Source organism: Lepisma saccharinum, chromosome 27 (genome assembly GCF_977018435.1).
Source record: "Lepisma saccharinum chromosome 27, izLepSacc3.1, whole genome shotgun sequence".
Lineage (NCBI taxonomy): Eukaryota > Metazoa > Arthropoda > Insecta > Zygentoma > Lepismatidae > Lepisma > Lepisma saccharinum.
Genome location: NC_139255.1, coordinates 4,562,788 through 4,583,796, shown reverse-complemented (window position 1 = coordinate 4,583,796; position 21,009 = coordinate 4,562,788). Strand labels below are relative to the sequence as shown.

General features: G+C 39.1%; 1 protein-coding gene across 1 annotated transcript in view; it reads right to left on the bottom strand.

Moving 5' to 3' along the window:
• Window positions 1-21,009, bottom strand: part of LOC145980279 (protein EFR3 homolog A-like) — a 71,618-nt gene that overhangs the window by 36,501 nt on the left and 14,108 nt on the right. Inside the window, exons 4-8 of the mRNA XM_083113290.1 lie at window positions 16,408-16,532; window positions 13,115-13,265; window positions 10,309-10,461; window positions 4,320-4,426; window positions 3,139-3,285 (exon numbers count right to left, since the gene is read on the bottom strand). Coding sequence (XP_082969416.1) covers window positions 3,139-3,285; window positions 4,320-4,426; window positions 10,309-10,461; window positions 13,115-13,265; window positions 16,408-16,532 — 683 coding nt within the window. The remainder of the gene's footprint in view (window positions 1-3,138; window positions 3,286-4,319; window positions 4,427-10,308; window positions 10,462-13,114; window positions 13,266-16,407; window positions 16,533-21,009) is intronic.

The following is a 21,009-nucleotide window of genomic DNA, read 5'->3' as shown; positions in this document are numbered from 1 at the left end:
GACCATGAGACCCTATTATTATTATTATTATTATTATTATTATTATTATTATTATTATTATTATTATTATTATTATTATATGTTTTAACAGCAACCAGTCACCTGGTTGAATCAATTGAAGAACTTTTTATCAGGTTATTATGCACAAAGTTTTTTTAAAAAAATACTATGACCAACATTACTCTGAATGGTTAACACAGTTGCATATGTTTACCTTAGAAGAAAGGAGAAAAATAAAAAGGAATTTTGTACAAGAGATCATTAACTTCCAAAGTTGATTGATTGATTTTATTTTACTTCACTTCTTGTGCCTCTTGGGTAATTTGCGAAGATTGGAATGAGCGATGAAATGATGAAATAGATGAATGAACATTCACAAACAACCAAGCCCGAGCGGTATTCGAACCCGGGACCCTTGGCGTCGCAGCGCGATGTGCTAACCACTCGGCCAGAGGGTCCGGCTTCAAAGTTGACAGTGAATATTTTTTGAATAATATATCTAATAAAATTCCCAGGTATTCACATAGGTATATCTCAATTCTTACAAGTCTAAATAAGGCCAAAGGTTTAGTAGCTGATCTTGTTGAAACCTACGTACAGTTGGAATTTATGATGATGTATAAGATTGTAGGATCCACAGTATTAATTTATAATTATGTATTCAATTCTGTAATTTTGTATAATCAATTTTGACATAGTGATGTATCTGGTTGTAAAACCATGCTCATCACTTAAATAAATATTATTATTATTATTAAGCTACTTGTAAGATATCTGACTCGAACCTTTTCCGGGCTGGCTTTGTTATCCATACGACCTTTAATTGCTAGCAAGCATAGACGCCAATTTCTTCCGATGATTGGGGGGAGGGGGGGCTCAAACCCGAGCAAAGCATAAATACATACTTTTTCCTTTTGCGAGGGGGAGGGCAAGTTTTTCAATAATAGGGACACTCTTGAGAAAAGAAAAAAAAACTTTCAAAAATTGTAACTTTATTTTTTGAAACATTTAAATTGTCCAGATGCCGTTCTGTCGCTTGCTTTCTTCGGAAGTTCAAGAGAAGAAAGAAGAAGTCCATTAAAATTCTTAAAATTGGAGAGAGAAGAACCAGGCATCTCGTTGCGCAAACAGGTTTAATATTGGATGGAGGGCAACCACAAGAATGAATGCTATATTTTCAAAGTTTGAATCAAAATAATATACCATGCGTTTTTTAAATCAATTCACTGTGTACTCGAAACAAGAAATACGGAAATGCAGTAAACGTACAGGCGTGCTGAACACCATAAACATTCAGCTGGGTAATAGACTTAATATTGTTGACGTGCTTATTTTTTTGTATGCAAAGTTGCCGTGTGTAGAAGTGTTATAATAGTAAATAGAAGAAATAATTCGAATTAGAAATCTTAGAAAATAAGGACCTAAAATGTTCTCAGTTATGTCGTCAATTATTTTTTGACATTTTATCACAGAAATAATATGTTGCTCCAAAATGAAACAATGTTCAAAGTTATACATTTCGGCGGCCCTGCTGCCAAGGAACCTACTACATACAACGAACACACTCCACATATTTCTCTGAAATATTTTTAACCCACCAAGTTTTCACCGGTTTAAGTCGGTGATACTCTGTTGCCAGTAGAATGACTCTGAGTGTATAGCCGACTTTAGACGAAAGCATTTCCGTCAACATTTTTGCTAGCATAAATGCTACGTAAATGCTTCCAAAATTCTTATAACAGATAGTACCTTACACGAAAGTATTTTATGGAACATTTCGGTTAGCTGTTTCAATTACGTACAGCACGAAAGGCACGTCGAGTTACACCGTCAATGCTGTGTGCACGGTGCTTACAATTTGAAAAGCTAAAATATGTGCAGTAAAGTATGTATTAATCAGCGCCATTGTTCTCTGCCTAAAAGTATTTAATCCGAAGCGATATTCCTCTCGGTTGAATAGCTATCGTCGTTTAACCTTTACTCGGCCAAAGAGTCACATGTGACACATAGAAAATATAGGCGTAGTCGGCCGATGGGTCACTGGTGTCCCATCATGCTGATTAAAAAGTTCATGTGCTTTTAGCACCTTCATACTTCTATGTGAGGTTGTAAACGCTTACAGATGTTGAGATAAAACTTTGAAATGTCATGTGGAAGAAAACTCACCCACCCAGGACCCCCTTCCCCTCGCCCGACTCCAAAGTTACGTATGGAAGCTGGCGCGAATTTTAAATTTGTACACTTATTTGACAAAAAAATGTTATAACTCGTAGACTATTTCACCAATCTACTTCGGGTAACTTTTGTGTTTCAGCTAAAACATCAGGACATGCAATTGTGCAGGAATCAAAACGCCAAAGCCAATAAAAGGGGTTGGATGGGCCGCGGCCCCCAACTTTCAATGAAAAAATCATACAAATGGGGAGTTTGCCCCTCTTTCCTCGCTATTTTGGGAAGGAGAGGTAAAGTTTAGCCTTATTTTCAAAGAATGGTCCTTCCTCAACCGAATGAAAGTAATTTCATGTATCTGGGTGCATTAGATTATCGAATATGTGAAAAATTCCCCGTTTTTATGATATTTTTAATTGAAAGTTGGGGGCCGCGGCCCACTTAATCCCTCTCATTGGCTTTGGCGTTTTGATTCCTGCACGGTTGCATGTCCTGATGTTCTAGCTGCAAAACAAAAGTTACCTGAAGTAGATTGCTCAAATAGTCTCCGAGATGTAACGTTTTTTCTGAAATAGGTGTAAAAATTTAAAAATCGCGCGCAAAGGCCGCGTGCAGAGAGGGGTTACTTTCGAAAACCCGCTCTGCGGTGTAAAGGTTACACATGTGAAGTGATACATTGTTTACATCTCAGGCGGCCGCCATTACATATGCACTCTTGACCTAGAGGTCTCTTCTGATTGGTTATGCTACGAAAAATGCTACGGAAATAGGACGGGTTCTACCCTTGAGATATGCCATGAAATATGCCATGGCATCTGAAATGCCATAAGATTTCTCTCTTTACACGGTAGCTTTTTGGTCATGGCACAAATGTTAAGAAAAATGCTAAGGAAAATGCTTTCGTCCAAAGCGGGCCAAACGTAGTGAAACATCCCAGCTTAGTTTTAGAAGGTGTCATCCAGTACTTACTCTAAAACGGCATCATTAGCAGTTAGAAGATGCTTAATGGGGACACACGTGAAGTAGACGCTGAAGCACTCGTAAGCGACCGTTGAGGATTGGCTATCGAAGTCTTCGTATAGCATCGTGGGCGCCACAGGGCTTGGGTTGTACGTTCTGAAAGTGAAAATAAGTGGGTATCGTAGAAACAGAAGCAGGGAAATTTTCACGAAACGGAACCCTTTACTTTCGTTAACAACGTGTTGTCTCTTTTGCCTCTGTTGCAGCAAGGAGATTAATTAAAGTGGGATCCGAACCACTATGTGCCTCCACCGGGTTCGAACCCGGGACCCCTTGATCACAAGGCAATGACGCTACCACTGCACCATCGGAGAGGCCCATCTATTGCTATTGTAACAATAATTTCTTGCCGGTTATAACTGACATATCGACAATGAATAATGCTATTTACGTGTTCAGTTATTGACTGCTGGTGCTATTGCTTTGTCAGTTTAGTGGAAAACCGTTTACAGAATGCCTGCATTATACCTAGGTAGTAAATGATGCAGATGGTAGGACGTAATGCATCTACAAGAAATAAATCGCACTTTTGTGCACTGCAAGTTATAAAATACTTGTGTTTTATACAATAATTAATTACTTGTTGTGCTGTCACTTTCACGGCCCATGCTAAGTTTACGGGAAGGGCAGAGAGCGCTGCAAGTCTTCATAACCAGTGACGTCAGACCAATAAGAGGAAGTCTTTACTTTAATGATATAGAACATGAATGTCAGCTATGTTTGAAGGTGTATTTCTCAAGAAATAAAACGAATATTACCGAGATATTTTGTTCATCTTATTTTTATATAGTTGTCCGTTAAATATATTATGTAAATATATTAAAACATATTTCATACCGCAGTTACATCACATTGTCGTCTACCTAGACATTGAATATGTAGTCAACAATTTAGAAGAAAGTATGATTACATTTCTCTACAAAATAATCTGTCTTGTAGGGTTTCGCAGACAAATAATATGCATTTCAGACAATTATGTCAGATGCAATCTGGAGAGACAATGTAATGGATTGTAATCAGTATAATTCTACTCGGTGTAACGCATTAGTAATGTGTATCAAAGCTGCATGTCTTCGAATAGATTGTAAACATACAACACCCTCTGTTGAGTGAAAAAGGAAGCTACTTACTGACAATTCTCCATGTTTTTCAGAAGAGCTTTGGTTACTTTCCTCGTGTTGTCCTCGTCCCAGAGTAAGTCACAAATTTCTGGTTGTTTCGCCGTATTCAGAATTGCCTTGAAAGCAGAGGAGAAAAAGTAACATAATCTTTGTGTACAATATGATATTAATTTTTAGTTGCAGCTGCTACTATGTCTGCCCTAAATTTACAAAAATACAAATACTTTCGAGACGAGTCCAAGATATTCAGCTTCACAAAGATTTGGAAATTAGAATGTACATTACGACGTACATGGTGTTGTACAGTCAACGGCAAAAAAAATGGTAGGCAAATTGTTCACCGCTATTTTCACTACTTCTTTATTCTACATCCTGTGTTGTTTTAAGGATTGAAACTATGTTGGTTCGAAGCAGGCATTGTTCTCTGCTTATTGACGTCATTATTTCAATTCATTGTCACCACATTGTGTAATACAAACAGAATGAAAATGGTGGTGGACAATTAGCTTACTGTTTCTTTGCCGTTGGCTGTACTATCACTCACCTTGTGATCCAACTCTGATTATAGTTATCTATGCGTCATTTTATTGAACAAGATCTTGCATTAGATGGAGTTCTGCGAAGTTATGAATAAATTAATGACTAAATCATTGCCGTGCCCAGAATTTTCGTAAGGGAGGGAGTGTGGCTTGCTTTTTTAGTAGACTATTTTCCCATTTATTGTGTATTTTAAGAAAACCTGCATCAAAGGTGGTTCCTACAAGTACTGTTAAATTTCTGGTGGCGGCATTTTCTCTTCTGAAGCATGATACATGGATCTTGTGATATGGGAAATAATACACTTGTTGATATTTCCTAGAACAAATAAAGTTCATAATCGCTCTTTTACTGTTCACATAAATTAGGCGGCCGGCACGACAAAATGTTTAGAACTGCGCATGCGCCCACTCCTATGCCGTGCCGGACTTTAAGGTGCAGTCCCGTATTTAACTAAAACATCGTGCGTCCTCTGTTTTACATCTTGTGACCGCTACATCCTCTGCTTTCTTCTTACTTTCTTCCCATCGAGCGATGCTGTTGTCTGTTCAACGTGTTTTAAGATGAGCATCAAAGGAAGAAATAGGGCCCAGATTTAGACACCTAGTAATTTTCTCGTGCCTGGAGACCGTATTGAGTTACAAGCGGGTTACCCGAGCTGTGTTCGGGGTTGCAATGTGTAACGTTAAGCGGGTTGCCCGAGCTAGGTTCGGGCAGGAAAGTTTATCCAACTTCAGATAGGGTAACGCGAATTGTTCTCGGGTATTGTTGTGTACACTATGAGGAATCCTATGCGCAGTTGAGAGAGAGAAGAGAGAGAGAGAGACGCACAGAGAGAGAGAGACACAGAGAGAGAGAGAGAGGGAGAGAGAGAGAGTAAGTTAAACCTAAATGGGAATTGAAACTACTGCACACATAATTTACAGTAAATCGTATGTTGAATCTTAGTACCCCAGTTCAGGGAGCCCCAGTCCGCCCCTATCCCAGAGGGCACATGGCTCTGGACAAGGTTATAACATTATAAAATTATATGTCTTGTAAATGAGAGAAAGGTGAATGAACACACAAACATTCAAACAAACTGTACAAAACGAAATGTATCTATGTATGTACTACTGTATATACATTTAAAGAAAATAATTCCCCGCTACGGGAACATTGACTGGATCTGAAATGCACAAAAAGCCGCAAAATTCAAATGCCCGAGAACAACTCGGGCTCCCCGCTCAAGGGGAAAACGACGAAAGAGCTCCGAAATTTGGCTTTACCTTCGTTAACTATCCCTCTACCTGGAGAGAAAGCCTAATCGCTTGTATAATGAAATACTAGTACCGGGAAACGATAATTTTAAACGTATCTACTTTCGGCAAACCCAAAACAGGTGTTCCGTATTTCGTCTATCTAAAAAAAGGTAAATGTCTGTTATATTGGAGACATATTTCTTCATTTTTACAGAAGAAACTACTTACGGAATTAACTTAGCATTTTGAAAGTTCGTGGAGGTATTTTCTCACCGTAGAATGCTGCACAAGAAATTAGCACTTTTGATATAATAAACGTGCATTTTGTGCAAAGCGACAACATCATGCCGTTGTTTCCATTATGTACCTGCAGATGGCGCGAGCGTCGAAAGTCTGGCGGTCTCGCCAGTGTTTCCAAACGTGCCTTTTTTTACGAGAATGTTATTATTTTATTGTTTTAACTATGCTTACCTAACCCAACCCAATCTAACCTAACCTTGCCGGAAATTGTCCGTGGGGCTATCGTGAATGGTTTTTGGGGCTATCGTGAATGATTTTTGGGGCTATCCGTCAATGTTTTGTGATGACATAATGAATACGAAAGTAGGTATTTTTCGGTTAAGAAGGTTGAAACACTGCATACCCACTCCAAATCGACAAAATACAAGCACGACGCGCGAAGATCCACAGCTGTGCGTGCCATATTGTATGTTCCGCAACGGAAGAAAGGACCCAAAAGAATTACTCGTAATGTGAAAAATCGAAGATATTTTCGTGTAAAAAGCATAATGACACCTTGAACTATGTTCCGCAATACACAATTGGTAAGTACGAACCATTTGAAATTGAAAATATCCGATAGAAATGTGTCTCCGATATAACAGACATTTACCCTAAAAAAACATGGAGAAATGAAGGTAATTAATTAACTAAACTAAACTCCGTGACTCAGCAGCCCTCGAAGGGCCAGGGCCTGCCAGAACGCCTTTCATTGGGTGACGCCTGGTCGAATCTCGGGTCCCATCGCCACTGTTTTCTGGCTTTCGTGACCGGAGCCCACTACTTCTTCTTTTCAAGTGGCTTCCCAATTGTCCTCACGACAGTGTGGTATTTTCGTAATCTAGCTGGACAAAATTATTTAACCTTCAATATGTAAGTTATAAATGCTGTAATGTGTTGTAGATGAAATACAAAAGCACTGCCAAGGGTTGAGACATATATTTCAAGAAAATATATCATACTAATAATAAAATATATGACAATGATTGGCGTTAAATGTGTTAAAAATATCAATTAAACCAAAGCACAGAAGAAACGAAAAGTATTCAAGAGAATATATAAAAACAAGAACCTACATAGTCGTACAAATACATAGATGTACAACAAATAATAATAATAATATACAAAACTATAGAAAATTCAGGGAAAATATAGCAATTAGTCGGAATCACTATCAGATTCCGCGTAATCACTTTCTATATCTTCTGCAGATTCCTCTGAATCGCCATCAGATTCATCTGATTGGATTTCGTCCTCCTCCATAGCTGGAGCTCTCATTTCTAAGAGCTGGCATATTTCTGGAGAAATTGTTCCACGTTTAGTTTTGGGAGGAGCACGTAAACTTGCAAGAAATGGATCCGAGACTTTTCGGCATTACGAAAGAACTTGCGAGCTGTGTTCCCGTCATTAGTGGTTCCTGTTTGTTGTTTGGGCATGTCTACCAGCAAACCTAGCTCACTTTTGAACTGTTCTTGGATTATTTTTTTTTAGCCACTTTGTTTTTCTTTTCAGCTTCCCTAGCCTGCCATGATTTGATATCTAAACGATAAGCAATGTGCAATATGCATTCAAAAAATCGAATCCAAGAATGCAAAGGTGACATGCCCAGCGAAAGAAGATCACTGCTTACAGTTTTTTCTAAGATGCGCCTTTCAGTGTTCATTTCGCTAGGCTTGGCACCACACAAATAACAAGTCTGTGTTGATGCACATGAAGCTAAGGCATTACAAATTTTGCCATCAACCATGCATAATATCAACGTTGACTTTACGAAGACTTCCATGTCGTTTACATTAATTTTAGTGGGTAACAGTGAAGAAACTTGCACCTTGATTTTATCAACTTCTGTCTTAATTACATCCACTGTTTCCTTGGCAAACACAAACTTGATGGGACGACAATATCTAGCAGAAGATGGGGAAGGGTTTTGCCATATGACGTGTTTGAGGTTTTGCCTATTCACTGAATACAATTGAATAGGCACCATCGATAGGCTAAACAAACTTTCGTCAGTGGATTTTTTATCAGAAAATTTTTGCTTATATCTATTTTGTTCGGCCCCATCGCAACCCCTCTTCACAATTAGTTCTAAAGTCTTCAAGTCTGTAATACAATTCAAGACATCTTCTTGTACTTCGCACAATCGCGTAATAGTGTAACCAGAAGAGATTGCAGTTTTATTTCTGCGAACGTTTCTGTTACAGTAATGTCACTAGGATAGTAGTACAACTGCTTTACTGCTTGGACTTTCTTATAACTAGGATACATATTTTTCTTTAATTGGTTAGTTGTATGGCGTATTGCGTTATATTGATGTGTCGTGAGATTCGCATCGACCATTAATGCAGGGCTTGGTCTTCCGACAGTCCACTTTGTTTTGGGCTTACCAAACACTTCCGCTCTTTCTTTATCTTTGTCCCTCTTCTAGGCGAAAATTGACAAAGCTCTTTTACAATTGCTGCTGAATCTCTTTTGCCTTCCTTCCGAAGCTGTAATTCGGCTGCTAATGATATCTCTTCCTGATTCGATGTTTCGAGGATGTGTTGAATTCGCCTTTTTTTTTTGTTTTATCACTAGCACTCTCAAAGTCTTTTTGCGGTCTTCCTACCCTTTTACTCGGTCCAGGTAGGCCTAGTGAAACACTTTCGAAACTTTCAGTAATAATATCAGGGAGTGATATTGTTCTAACCACAAAGAATTCGTTTTTAAAAAGCGTTCTCTATGTCTTCCGGACTTCAACCACTTTTGTTCTATTTTTTGGCTAACACTTCTGATTGTTACTTAAACATTTTATAATGTCTCCCGAAAAGGACGAGGCACCACATTCTTCCATTATATAATTTAACAAAGCATCCGTTCTTGATTCTTTGGCGTTGGTATACCACAAGTCGAAAAAATTCCGCCGTGAAATTTGTGCAGTCATTCTGTAATTTTAAAAAAAGTGTATGAGTGTCGCAAACATTCGCAAACAAATTAACATCATTTGTGTAGGTAACAAGTAACTCTTTCAGAAAACTAGGATAACAGATCTGTATAATGCGATATAATGTACTAAAACTCTAGTCCAAACTGACTTATACGTTTTCTCATACAGAAATAAACGTGACTTTTTCTGATGGTGCTCATGCTTAAACTAAAACATATAATAATACGTACAACAATAAATGTAACGTTACGTTGAAACACGAAAGAAAATAAGAACACCACACAATCAACACTAGCACACAGAAACAGACCGTATTCATCGAGCAAACTCGGACGAATGACGCGATCGCTTGCATCACTTGGCAGGCGGAACTCAGGTAGTCGGCTAGTGAGACCCTTTTTTCTATTGTTCAGTGTGATTTCTTGGAATACAAAGCCTAGTTTCATGTAATATGGTTCAACTCCTTTGCAAATTAACAAGTATTTAACACATGTAGCCAAATGCGAAAATTGACTTTTGTCCAGCTAGATTACGAAAATACCACACTGTATGGTGGCGGAAAAGTTAACTTTTTTTTATCGCCATCCTCTTCCCCATGGTCTTCATAGTGGATTCACCAAATTTCAGTTCCACGATGTCTCAAACAGGCTACAGAGGGCTCTGAGTTGGGTAACTTTAATTCTGGCCACCCGGTATATGTGTACGGTTATTCTCATATTAGAATGATATTCTATTGTAAACGGTAGTTCTATGCAGTACTATAATCTACAGTGACATTAGTTCTTAAATAAGAAAGAACTGTTCTGAAGAATAAAGGGACATTTGAAATGTTTATTAAATCTGTAAACTGTGTTTTTGCAATTTTTATCCCTTATTTTGAACTTGTAATTGCGATTTTGTCCCGCATTTTCATCTTGACAACCTGACACTCCTGACTCCAGTGGGTGCCTACCATTTGCATCAGGAAAAAGGTAAATCAAGATTGTTACATAAACCCTTAACTATTGTAACTCACTTGCAGTGCGAATATCCCGCGTCGTCTCAGCCGGAACCTGACCTCTCTGTTGCTGTTGTGGTTAAGCGCCATGTTGGTTAGATGCGTCACGAGGTCGTCGAAAGCTCCGACGTAGTGACTCGACGAGTATCCAAGACAGGTGTATTCGACAAACTGCAACAAGATGAAGCGTATTTCGTTTTGTAATTTTCTTATTTTGATGACACTTCACCACTGCATTTCCAGTGACAGTCTAACCTTAATTTGATATATCACAACACCTCCTTTCCATTTGAGACTAATTCAACATGGCGGCCAACAATATGGCGGGCCTGCGCTTGACACACACAACTATGGTTCTCCTTAGGTCTAACCTGTTTCTATCATAACCAATTGTACCCAGCATAACTCCTTTAGATTCCACAGGGGGTGATAAGCAGTGATGTGCCGTACACGATAAGTTTACGTCTACATGCGTTGTCTACACGTAATCTACGCGTAGATTACATTAGGTTGTAGTTTACATAGACTACGTAGACAATCTAAAGTACATTAAAATTAATTTTCGAGGCTTTTCATGGAAGGAAAGTGACAAGAATCCTATTTACAACAAAATGTATCTTCTCTTCTCTCATCAACTATGGAAGAAGATAAATCGTATGCAAGAAAAACAACAGATGGCAGTCGTGAGGCAAAAGTTGTATTTTCCCCATAAAACAGTAGAATGTTTCATACATTAAGATTTTTCCTAGGTGAGAAATTGTTCAAAATTGCAAAGAAGAGTATGGAAGTTTCTTCTCACACAATAGCAACTGATATGCGGTATAATTTTATTTTATTTCTACAGCGCCCTTTGCTAAGTTATCACCTTTTGCCATGTACATCATCTGCGTGCATAAAATAGTCTACGTGTAGAACGTAGACTATCATTGTTTACGCGTAGTTGCACATCACTGGTGATAAGGGACTTTTGATTCGCCCTGTAGAGTAACTTTTTGTGTAAACTATCCATAACAGTTACTTATTGAGCAAACTAACCGTAACAGAGTTAGTGTTTGAGCAAAGTAACTGTAACCGAGTAACGTTTTGAGCAAAGAAACCGGAAGTGAGTTACTTTCTGAGCAAAGTAGTCGTAACTGAAACGAATCTAGGACAATTTCGATGAAGCCAAAATCACGGACAATTGCAATGATTTTGAAGGTGAAGGTCATTTTAAAATTAGATAATGGTAGGACAATTACGAAGATCAGGATGACTAACCCACAGTTGCACCATAATTGACAATCCTTCATTCCTACACCCCCCCCCCCCTAACTCTGAAATCACAGAAAGTTGAATCCAGGCGTCTGCTTATCTGTCCCGCGGAATACAGGTTTTCTGTGCAGGTGTCACAAATATCTGGGATCGCTCTACCGCCCCGTCTAGTAGCGGAAGTTTGCTAAGGGGTGAAGCTTTAAAAATCTGCCATTGCTGATCCACACCCTCTCTGGTGCACTTCACTTGGTACTAATTCGGATAGTATACTTAAACATGGAAGTTATTCAAACGGAGAAAGGAAAACCTGCCGCACTATACGATGGTCATTCTTATCGTCAAGTTGCTGCAAATAAGAAGAATGGCAATGCTACGTGGCTGCGTCTGCAGGGGAAAGCTAAACATTGTAAGGGAAGGTTAGTGAGTAACAACCTAACCTAACTTAACCTTGCCAGGAGAAAGTGTGAGAGGAATCAGTGTTCTATTCGAAATATCATCAATATTTCACATACTTCTCTTGTAAGAGGCATTGCAGTCACCCTTCAATTTGATAGATGACTTAAAATGTCATCGCAATTGTCCACTCGCCCTTTCACTTCTAACTGTGTTCATCGCAATTGTCCGCCATCGCAATTGTCCGGCTACCAACTGAAACTGAGATACGTTGTGACAGAAGTAACTGTAACGGAGCAATTTTCAAGAAAAGTAACCGTAACTGAAAGTTATTTTTGAGCAAAGTAACAGTTACAGGTAACTTTTGAGCAAAGTAACTGTTGCAGGGTAACTTTTGAGCAAAGTATCTGTAACAGAGTCCCTTTTTGAGCAAAGTAACTGTAACAGAGTCCCTTTTTGAGCAAAGTAACTGTAACAGAGTCCCTTTTTGAGCAAAGTAACTGTAACAGAGTCCCTTTTTGAGCAAAGTAACTGTAACAGAGTCCCTTTTTGAGCAAAGTAACTGTAACAGAGTCCCTTTTTGAGCAAAGTAACTGTAACAGAGTCCCTTTTTGAGAAAAATAACTGTAACAGAGTCCCTTTTTGAGAAAAATAACTGTAACAGAGTCCCTTTTTGAGAAAAGTAACTGTAACTGAGACCCTTTTTGAGCAAAGTAACTGTAACAGAGTCCCTTTTTGAGAAAAATAACTGTAACAGAGTCCCTTTTTGAGAAAAGTAACTGTAACTGAGACCCTTTTTGAGCAAAGTAACTGTAACAGAGTCCCTTTTTGAGCAAAGTAACTGTAACAGAGTCCCTTTTTGAGCAAAGTAACTGTAACTGAGACCCTTTTTGAGCAAAGTAACTGTAACTGAGTCCCTTTTTGAGCAAAGTAACTGTAACAGAGTCCCTTTTTGAGCAAAGTAACTGTAACAGAGTCCCTTTTTGAGCAAAGTAACTGTAACTGAGTCCCTTTTTTGAGCAAAGTAACTGTAACTGAGACCCTTTTTGAGCAAAGTAACTGTAACAGAGTCCCTTTTTGAGAAAAATAACTGTAACAGAGTCCCTTTTTGAGCTAAGTAACTGTAACTGAGACCCTTTTTGAGCAAAGTAACTGTTAAAGGTTAAATGTATGTACTAACCATGTTTGCGGCCTTCAGTTGAAGCGCCGGGTGCTCTGTGTAGAGGGCAGCCTCCACCGCTACGAAGAAGCATTTCAACACCTGATCGATGGCTGCTTCCGGCGCTTTCCGAAGCAAATAGTCGATCGCTTCCAAGCACAAAATGGACCACCTGTGCAGAGAACAAAGTACGATATGATGGTGACAAGGACGTATTTAGGAGGGGGGTCCAGGGGGTTCGGCCATCCCCCCGAAAGACTTATTAAGAAAAATATATTCGTTTAGCCTTTGTTGTATAATTTCCTCTGAACTTTTTAGAAGGCAAGGATTATATTGGGTTCATACGGCAAAATTGCATTACAAAGAAGATTTATGTACACTACTACTCAAAATAATATGCATAAAATATTAATCAGAAACTTACTTTTCTCCAACTACAGTACATGTAACATCATTTTTGTTATACCATAAATATTCAATTATTCATTTATTTGACATTAATTTTATTGCCAGGGAACTTGTTTTTATGTAAGTTACTCTGATCTTAACTACAGGTAAAAAAAGGAAAAGTGCTCCCCTGTGCCTAACACCAGCCATGAAGGCGTATAGGGGGTGTGGGGGTAACGCCCCACACTTTCTTGATCGGGTCGTGACTGGGGGTGATGTGATCAGCATCACGCCACTGACCGCCTTTACCCTCCATGGTTTCCCCCAGGTACCCATGTCATTCGACGCTGGGTAGGCGCCGGGACCGCTTCCAACGTTAGAGAAGTTCCCGGATTTGAACCGGCCGTGGATCGAACCCGGGACCTTTGGCATGGTAGTCAGACGCGTTACCGACTGGGTCATACAGGTAAGCTACGTAATGAATATGCGCTGTTATATCTCTATTCTTATAGTCTTTTTACCTATTCGTGTAATAATAATATAATATTAATTTATGTATAGTAATTAGTATTAATTTTATTTAATATAATTATTGTATTTTAAACATTATTATTATTATTCCTGAGACACTTGGTTCGGACCCCCCCCCCCCCCCGAAATATATTTCTAGATACGTGCCTGGATGGTGATCATACACATTTAGCTTATTCAATTCTGCGTTCATCTGTGGTAACCAATTTTTTTGCGAGTATGCTTTCTATTTTTTTTACCGTCGTGAGAACAAAAGAAGTGTTTTTTTAAGTTTTCCGAACAATCGCTTCCTTTGAAATTCTTTAAATAAAAAAAACTTGTGGTCCGATCGTGATGAAATTTTAGTACGGTGCAAGCAGAAATGTTTTAAACGCAATTCTTAATATTTGGATTTTTAAAATTTGTCAAAAAACCGTTCGTATCAATTTTGTGAAACAACGTTTTCTCAGTATTGGATAGTCCTACAAATACAATATCGGTCTTGTTTTGAAGCTCTTTGCATCTGTTTTTAAAATCCCTTATCATAGTCAATTCACATTGCGAAACCAACGTGGCAACAACGCACACAACGATGTCCGTTGAACCGTGGAAACTGCGGGCTGTCACTCAGTCAGAGTCCAAACTCTAGTATCCATAATTTTTAATCCGATAGTAGGTCGTTTTCTCAATATTGTGCATTGCGTCGCCTCGGTATGTTGGTAGCAGAAGTGCAGCGTATGCTTCGCTACAGATCGGAAGGACCATGGACCATGGACGTCCACAGGATTTTTTCCAGGGAGGGGCAAGGAAGGTATTTTTTCCAGAGGGGGGCCAACATGGCATATTTTCCCCAATAATAGTGTTCATCCCTCAAAAAAACATTGCTTAAATTTGAATTTATCATGTTCGTGCAATAATTAACACACATTATTGTGGCTGAAATTAAATTATATGTGTGAAATGTGTAATTTTTTGTTGACTTTCGTTTTCCGGGGGGGGGGGGCACGGCCCCCCCTTGCCCCCCCCTTCCGGACGCCCATGGATAGGACCCGTGTCGCTTCGGTCTGAGAGCTCCCTTAAGCCCGGTATCCACTTGCTGCAAACCAGCGGACCCCGATTTGTCGCGTATCATCACGGCGTTCAGTATCATCCACCCTGTAGCATGATTGATACGGGAGTGCGATACGGTTCACAGTCTGGTCTCAAATGACGATGAGTACACCGCAGCAAGTGGCAGCAGCCGTATATATTTTCGTTAATTACGTATTATCGAAAAAGATTTTAAAAAACGCAAATCTCCACGTTGGTGGATGACAAACATGTAGCCGAACCGTGAACTGTATAGTGGAAGCAGTTTATTGGCAGACTTGCGGCCAACGACCTTTGTGTTTGTTTTCCAACTTCCTCCCACGCATCTTGTTTACGAATTTTGCTGTAGTACTCCGGATGTTTAGGGTCCCACAGGATTTCATATTTCTTATATATATCAATAAATGCAACAGTATTTTCCTTATCCCACGGGGTCCGCGACAGTCGCACGTACAGTCTGTTCTTTTCGCTCTCCCTGCCTTCGCTCTCTTTCCCTTTCTGTTGACGTTGCAGACTGACGCCAGTATAATCCTCCCTTGGAAGTTGTGTTGTGTCGTGTCCGTGTGTTGAAGATTGTGGCTTAATATGGCACCACAAAAGTTTACATTACAACAAAGGATTTATCTTGTCGAGTGTTACTTCGGAAAGAGGAATTGTGGAGAAGTGCGACGACGTCTTGCAACGAAATTTCCACATATTTATTTATGGGGAAATTTAAAAAATAAAGTATACAAAGACAATCCGCACACCATCCGTGAGTTAGGAGAGAGTATTGTACGAGAAATCGGGAGAATTACAGTAGACGAACTTGCACGTGTAAATGCCAATTTCCTTCGGAGATGCCAGGAATGTGTTGCAGCAGAGGGACATCATTTTCAACACCTTCTGTAGTCAAGGTCAGTACACAATATGAAAACTGTAATTTTAATAGCCGACTCTAGCGACTGTTGCGGACCCGTTCACCGGGAAAGACAAGCGCTGATGCCGGGCCGCTTGCCGCCGAGTCTCGTAGCGAATGTCAGGGAATGCTCTGTACTTTGGTCATTTGTTTCATTCTGTGAAAAGAGCACCAAACAGCTGCAGCTACTATCCCACTTTGCTGGAGTCTAGTAGAAAGTGTGTAAACAGCTACTCGCCATAGAAGGATCAAGTCGAGCAGACAGGCCAGTAGCTCGTCCCAGTAACTCTCCCGCTCGCTCGACCAATGTAAACCAGGCTTAAGCCTGGGAGACTTCTGAGCATGCGCACCTGCGTTCCAACAAGGTTGCCTACTGATATTGGTAGATACAATATGCGCGACCCTGTATTTGCGTGAAATGCGTCTTTACCTTATGCAATTTCTATCCTTGTCGCTGACAGTGTTTACTAAAGTCCTCGCCAGATGGCAGATCAAGTCAGGTCGAAAATACAGTAGCTCTGCAGACGTTTCCAGTTGTTTTCTGTTCAGGGCCACCTGCAAAATATAATGGTTATATTAATTGTACTAATTTAACTCTTAATGTACAACATACTTTGTGAACTGTACGTAAATAAAACATTAAGAAAATGTTCTATCGTTGGTTCCATAATAAATTTAAATTTACATAAGAAGTGCTGGCGCCACAAAATTAGAAAAAAAGTGTTATGTTGAACATAGTAGAATGGCATCCTTGTTACCATACAGATATTTTATTATTAGTTTGCTGTGCTTCAAGTAAGCCTTTAGGGAGCCCTCAGCCATTGACATAGTAGAGGGTTCGTGTATGTAAAAAATAAACGTAGTTACTCAGGGGTACAGAAAGGCATACAATATATAGAGGAAACGGTCTAAATAAGGGTCCCCCTTTTTATTTTGTCATTTTCGGAGGAAAAAAATTAAAATATCAAGCACCTGCCTTTAAAATGCATATCTATGAAATATATACTTAAATGTAATAGCATGCTAAAGTATAGAAGGTCTCCATTTTTTTTAAAAAAAAAGCAATTTCCAAAAAAATGGTAAAATGATGTATTTCAAAATTGTGGTCTAAATATGGTCTACTAGTGGCAATATCACAAAAAACCAATTAAAATAAAAAAAACAGTCATTTATCGCTAAAACATTATACAATTCATAGTTATAAATAATCTGTTGTTTTGAAAATCACGCGGAATGGGAAAAATCGAAATTAAGAAAAACATCCAAATATTTGTTGGAAATGTGATCTCAGCATTAGACCTCATGTCATAGCCCATATTTAGACCATCACGCTATTTTTCTTCTTCAATTTATTTTTGGTCTCTGTGGTACATATTTCACAAACAAATCATGACATTTTAAAAGCTCACATTTGTTTTATGTTCCGCTAATATCATAACCTATACAACGCAGGTGACAATTCAGAAAACGCTGAGTTAAAACATACCTGCAAAAAGTTTTCGGAGGTCGCAATTCTATATCAGCGTCCAAGGCCGAAACTAACCACCACTTTCTCTTGCGAATTGGCGCCGCAACCTTTGTCCTTGACAGATAACCAGTTCCAATAGCCTCTGCCAGGCTGCAGCACCCGGGAACGCTGATAACTCCAAAACCCATATTTAAACCTTCGCCCATATTTAGACCTTCTCCTCTACAGGTAAAGTTCCCTGTTCGTATAGCACCGTGCCAGGAAGGCACATTTAGAGTATGTGGGCTTAGGGCCCCACATATATTTGATGTCGGCCATCTTGCATGTGATGTGAACAGCACAACGCTCCGGCCGCCTTTACTCCTCTCCCATCGGCTACCATCTGATTTGAGGCTGGGGCTTTATGTATATATATATATATATATATATATATATATATATATATATATATATATATGTGTGTGTGTGTGTGTGTGTGTGTGTGTGTATAGTGGCCGCGGTGGCACAGTCGGTAACGCGTCTGACTACCATGCTAAAGGTCCCGGGTTCGATTCCCGGCCGGTTCAAATCCGGGAACTTTTCTAACGATGGAAGCGGCCCTGGCGCCCACCCAGCGTCGAATAACATGGGTACCTGGGGAAAACCCTGGGGGGTAAAGGCGGTCAGGGGCGTGATGCTGATCACATCACCCAAATCACGACCGGATCAAGAAAGTGTGGGCCGTTACCCCCACACCCCTATACGCCTTAATGGTGTGGTGCTGTGCACAGGGGAGCACTTTACTTTTTTTACTTTATATAGCACATCATCATACCCTTCAATGAATGAATTCAATATGGCGGACGTCCGCTTGGAACACACCTAAGGGGTTCCCCCTAAGCCTCATCTTATTCTATCATGACGAATTGTACCCAACCTAACTCATTTACTTTTCATAGGGGGTGTTAGTACTTTCGAATCACCCTGTATGCCCTTGTATGTGACTTTGTCAATATGAGATCAAGAACTACACACACACACACATACATTATACATGTGTAATATATATAATGTGTGTGTGTGAAGGTAGATAGGTGGAGGGGGGGCTTTTGTAATATTTTGCGGGGAGGCCCGAGATTTGTAGATCCGGCACTGCATTCAAAGTATCACCCACGAGGTGATAATTAAGAAATTCAGTTACGTGTGGAGAGGGTTTCGGTCTGAACCAGGGTGCGAAATCACTGCAGATTGGTGTGTGTGTGTGTGTGGGGTGGGGGGAAGGAGCAGACACACACACATACACCCACAATTTTATTATTAAATAATTAAATCAATTATTAAATAATCAAATTATATTATAATTGATTGATTGATTGAGTTGGAGTTTTAAGTCTACTTTGTGCACAGTAAGCCTAATCGGGACTGGACCTACAGTTTAAACTGGGATCCGAACCACTATGTGCCTCCACTGGGTATCGAAAATTATATTATAAAATACACAATAGGCTATATCGACTGTCCATTTAAAATTCAATTCTAAATTGAAGATTTGGGTTTACTACTATGAACATGAACAATGATTTGCGTGGCTAAGGAGGGGCAAAAATTAAATTAGAGACATTAAGAAGATAATAGTTTCCTATATAAAATTCACATCTAAATGCTATTACGTGTTTTATTAATATATGTATATACTTTGGGATAGCTGACGAGAGGCGATGAGAAATGGAGAAGAAATAACAAGGACGAATTTCTGAGCTTTGGGGATTACTGGGTTCAGTGTCCTTAGAGATGAGACTCTTTGTTGTCCGTTCTTTGTGTATGTTTTCGACATTATTCCAGTGAAGTATAATCGACTCCCAAACTATTTTTTTATGTTTGTTGTTAGAGCAAGAACTCTCCCTCCCCCGGAAAAGTTTAGTGGGGGGGAATTTCAGGACAAGATCGTTGGTGAGGGGGAATTCCCCCCTGTCTCCCCGGGATTTCGCACCCTGGTCTGAACTTTATTCAAGGCATTTACGAGTGGCACAAAGCACAAAGGCGAGCCTTTTACAAGTGTTCCATGTCATGGATTCTTTGTCCCGGTTCGATGTGCTTTCACTTCAGGAAATCAGTTTTACCAAAGGGACAAAGGCAACTGATTGATACCTGTCACACGTGAGCATGAGGCCAGAGATTCAGTCTTTCGAAAACATGATTGGTACATAATAGTTCTTTTGTCATCTACCTGATGTTGCTTTTACGTACAGGTGTCGCCAGCGGGCGGGTGAGGGAAGGATCTGGTACCCACGAAAAAACTTTAATAAGAGATTTTTAGAAATATTTATTGCAAAGTAAGTATAACATGCTGTGTACAGATATGGGCGCCCGCAGGGGGAGCTCTTCCCCTGAGATTTCTGGAAAGAGTTAATGTAATTCGAATGATGAAATTGTAGAAATATTTTATAACAAAAAGTATTGTTTTCTGTGACAGTTACAGCAACTATTATTATTATTATTATTTGAAGTAGGTTACAGTCTATTTTACACTGATTACACAGGCCTGCATGGTTTGGATGACTCACAGATTACTGTTGCCCCTGAATAACTTCAGCATGCTGTTTCCAAAAATGAAATCCATTTTTACCCATCACGTCTAGTTTTTCAGAAAATAGCAATATATTAACTGCCTTAATTTCACAATAAAATGTGTAGTTCCATGATTTCCTCAACAGATGGCTCTGTTTAGTTGATGGTCAAATCTAGGCTTTCTACAATACAAATCCTCCAATTTCGAACCATAAATGCACATAGAATAGTAAGCATTTAATCAACCTCTCATCTTCACAAGATACGTTGATATGAGAATCGTAAACTTTGATTACGTAAATTCCATTTTGGAAATCCATCATAAAAATCTCCTTCACAAAATGTCCAAAACTCAATGTTATAATTTAGTGTGTTGATTGATCTTAATGACGTGGAGAAAAATTCTGATCTAGGGAAAAATCCTGACGTGATGGGAAGAAATATATGTCATGTGCATGATCAGCGTTCAAAATAATTCCAGAATCACCTATTGGTTTGTAAATATCCGAAATTTTCTTTGTTTAAATTTATTTTATTGCATTCTGGAATGGACGTAATGGAATTGCGAATATGATAATTTTGATTGTGAAATTGTGAAAAATCCTGACGTGATGAGAGAAAATGGATATCATGTGCATGATCAGCAGTGAAAATACTTACAGAATCACCTGTTAGTTTATAAACATCCGAAATTTCCTTTGTTTAAATTTATTTTCTTGCGTTCTGTAATAGGTGTAATGGAATGGCGAATATGATAATTTTGATTGTGAAAAATCCTGACGTGATGTGGAAAAAATGGACGTCATTTTCGTGATCAGCACTAAAAAAATACTTTCGGATTCACTTATTGATTTGGAAACAACCTAAATTTCCCGAAAAACTAAATATGCTGACCAAGGCAGTAATTTATTTTATTAAAAACATAAACTAAACGTAACGTTTCAACCTTCTAGCAAGGTCTTCTTCAGACTCTGTATCAAGTACAAAAGTAACAAGATACAAAAACAGGGTTCCTCA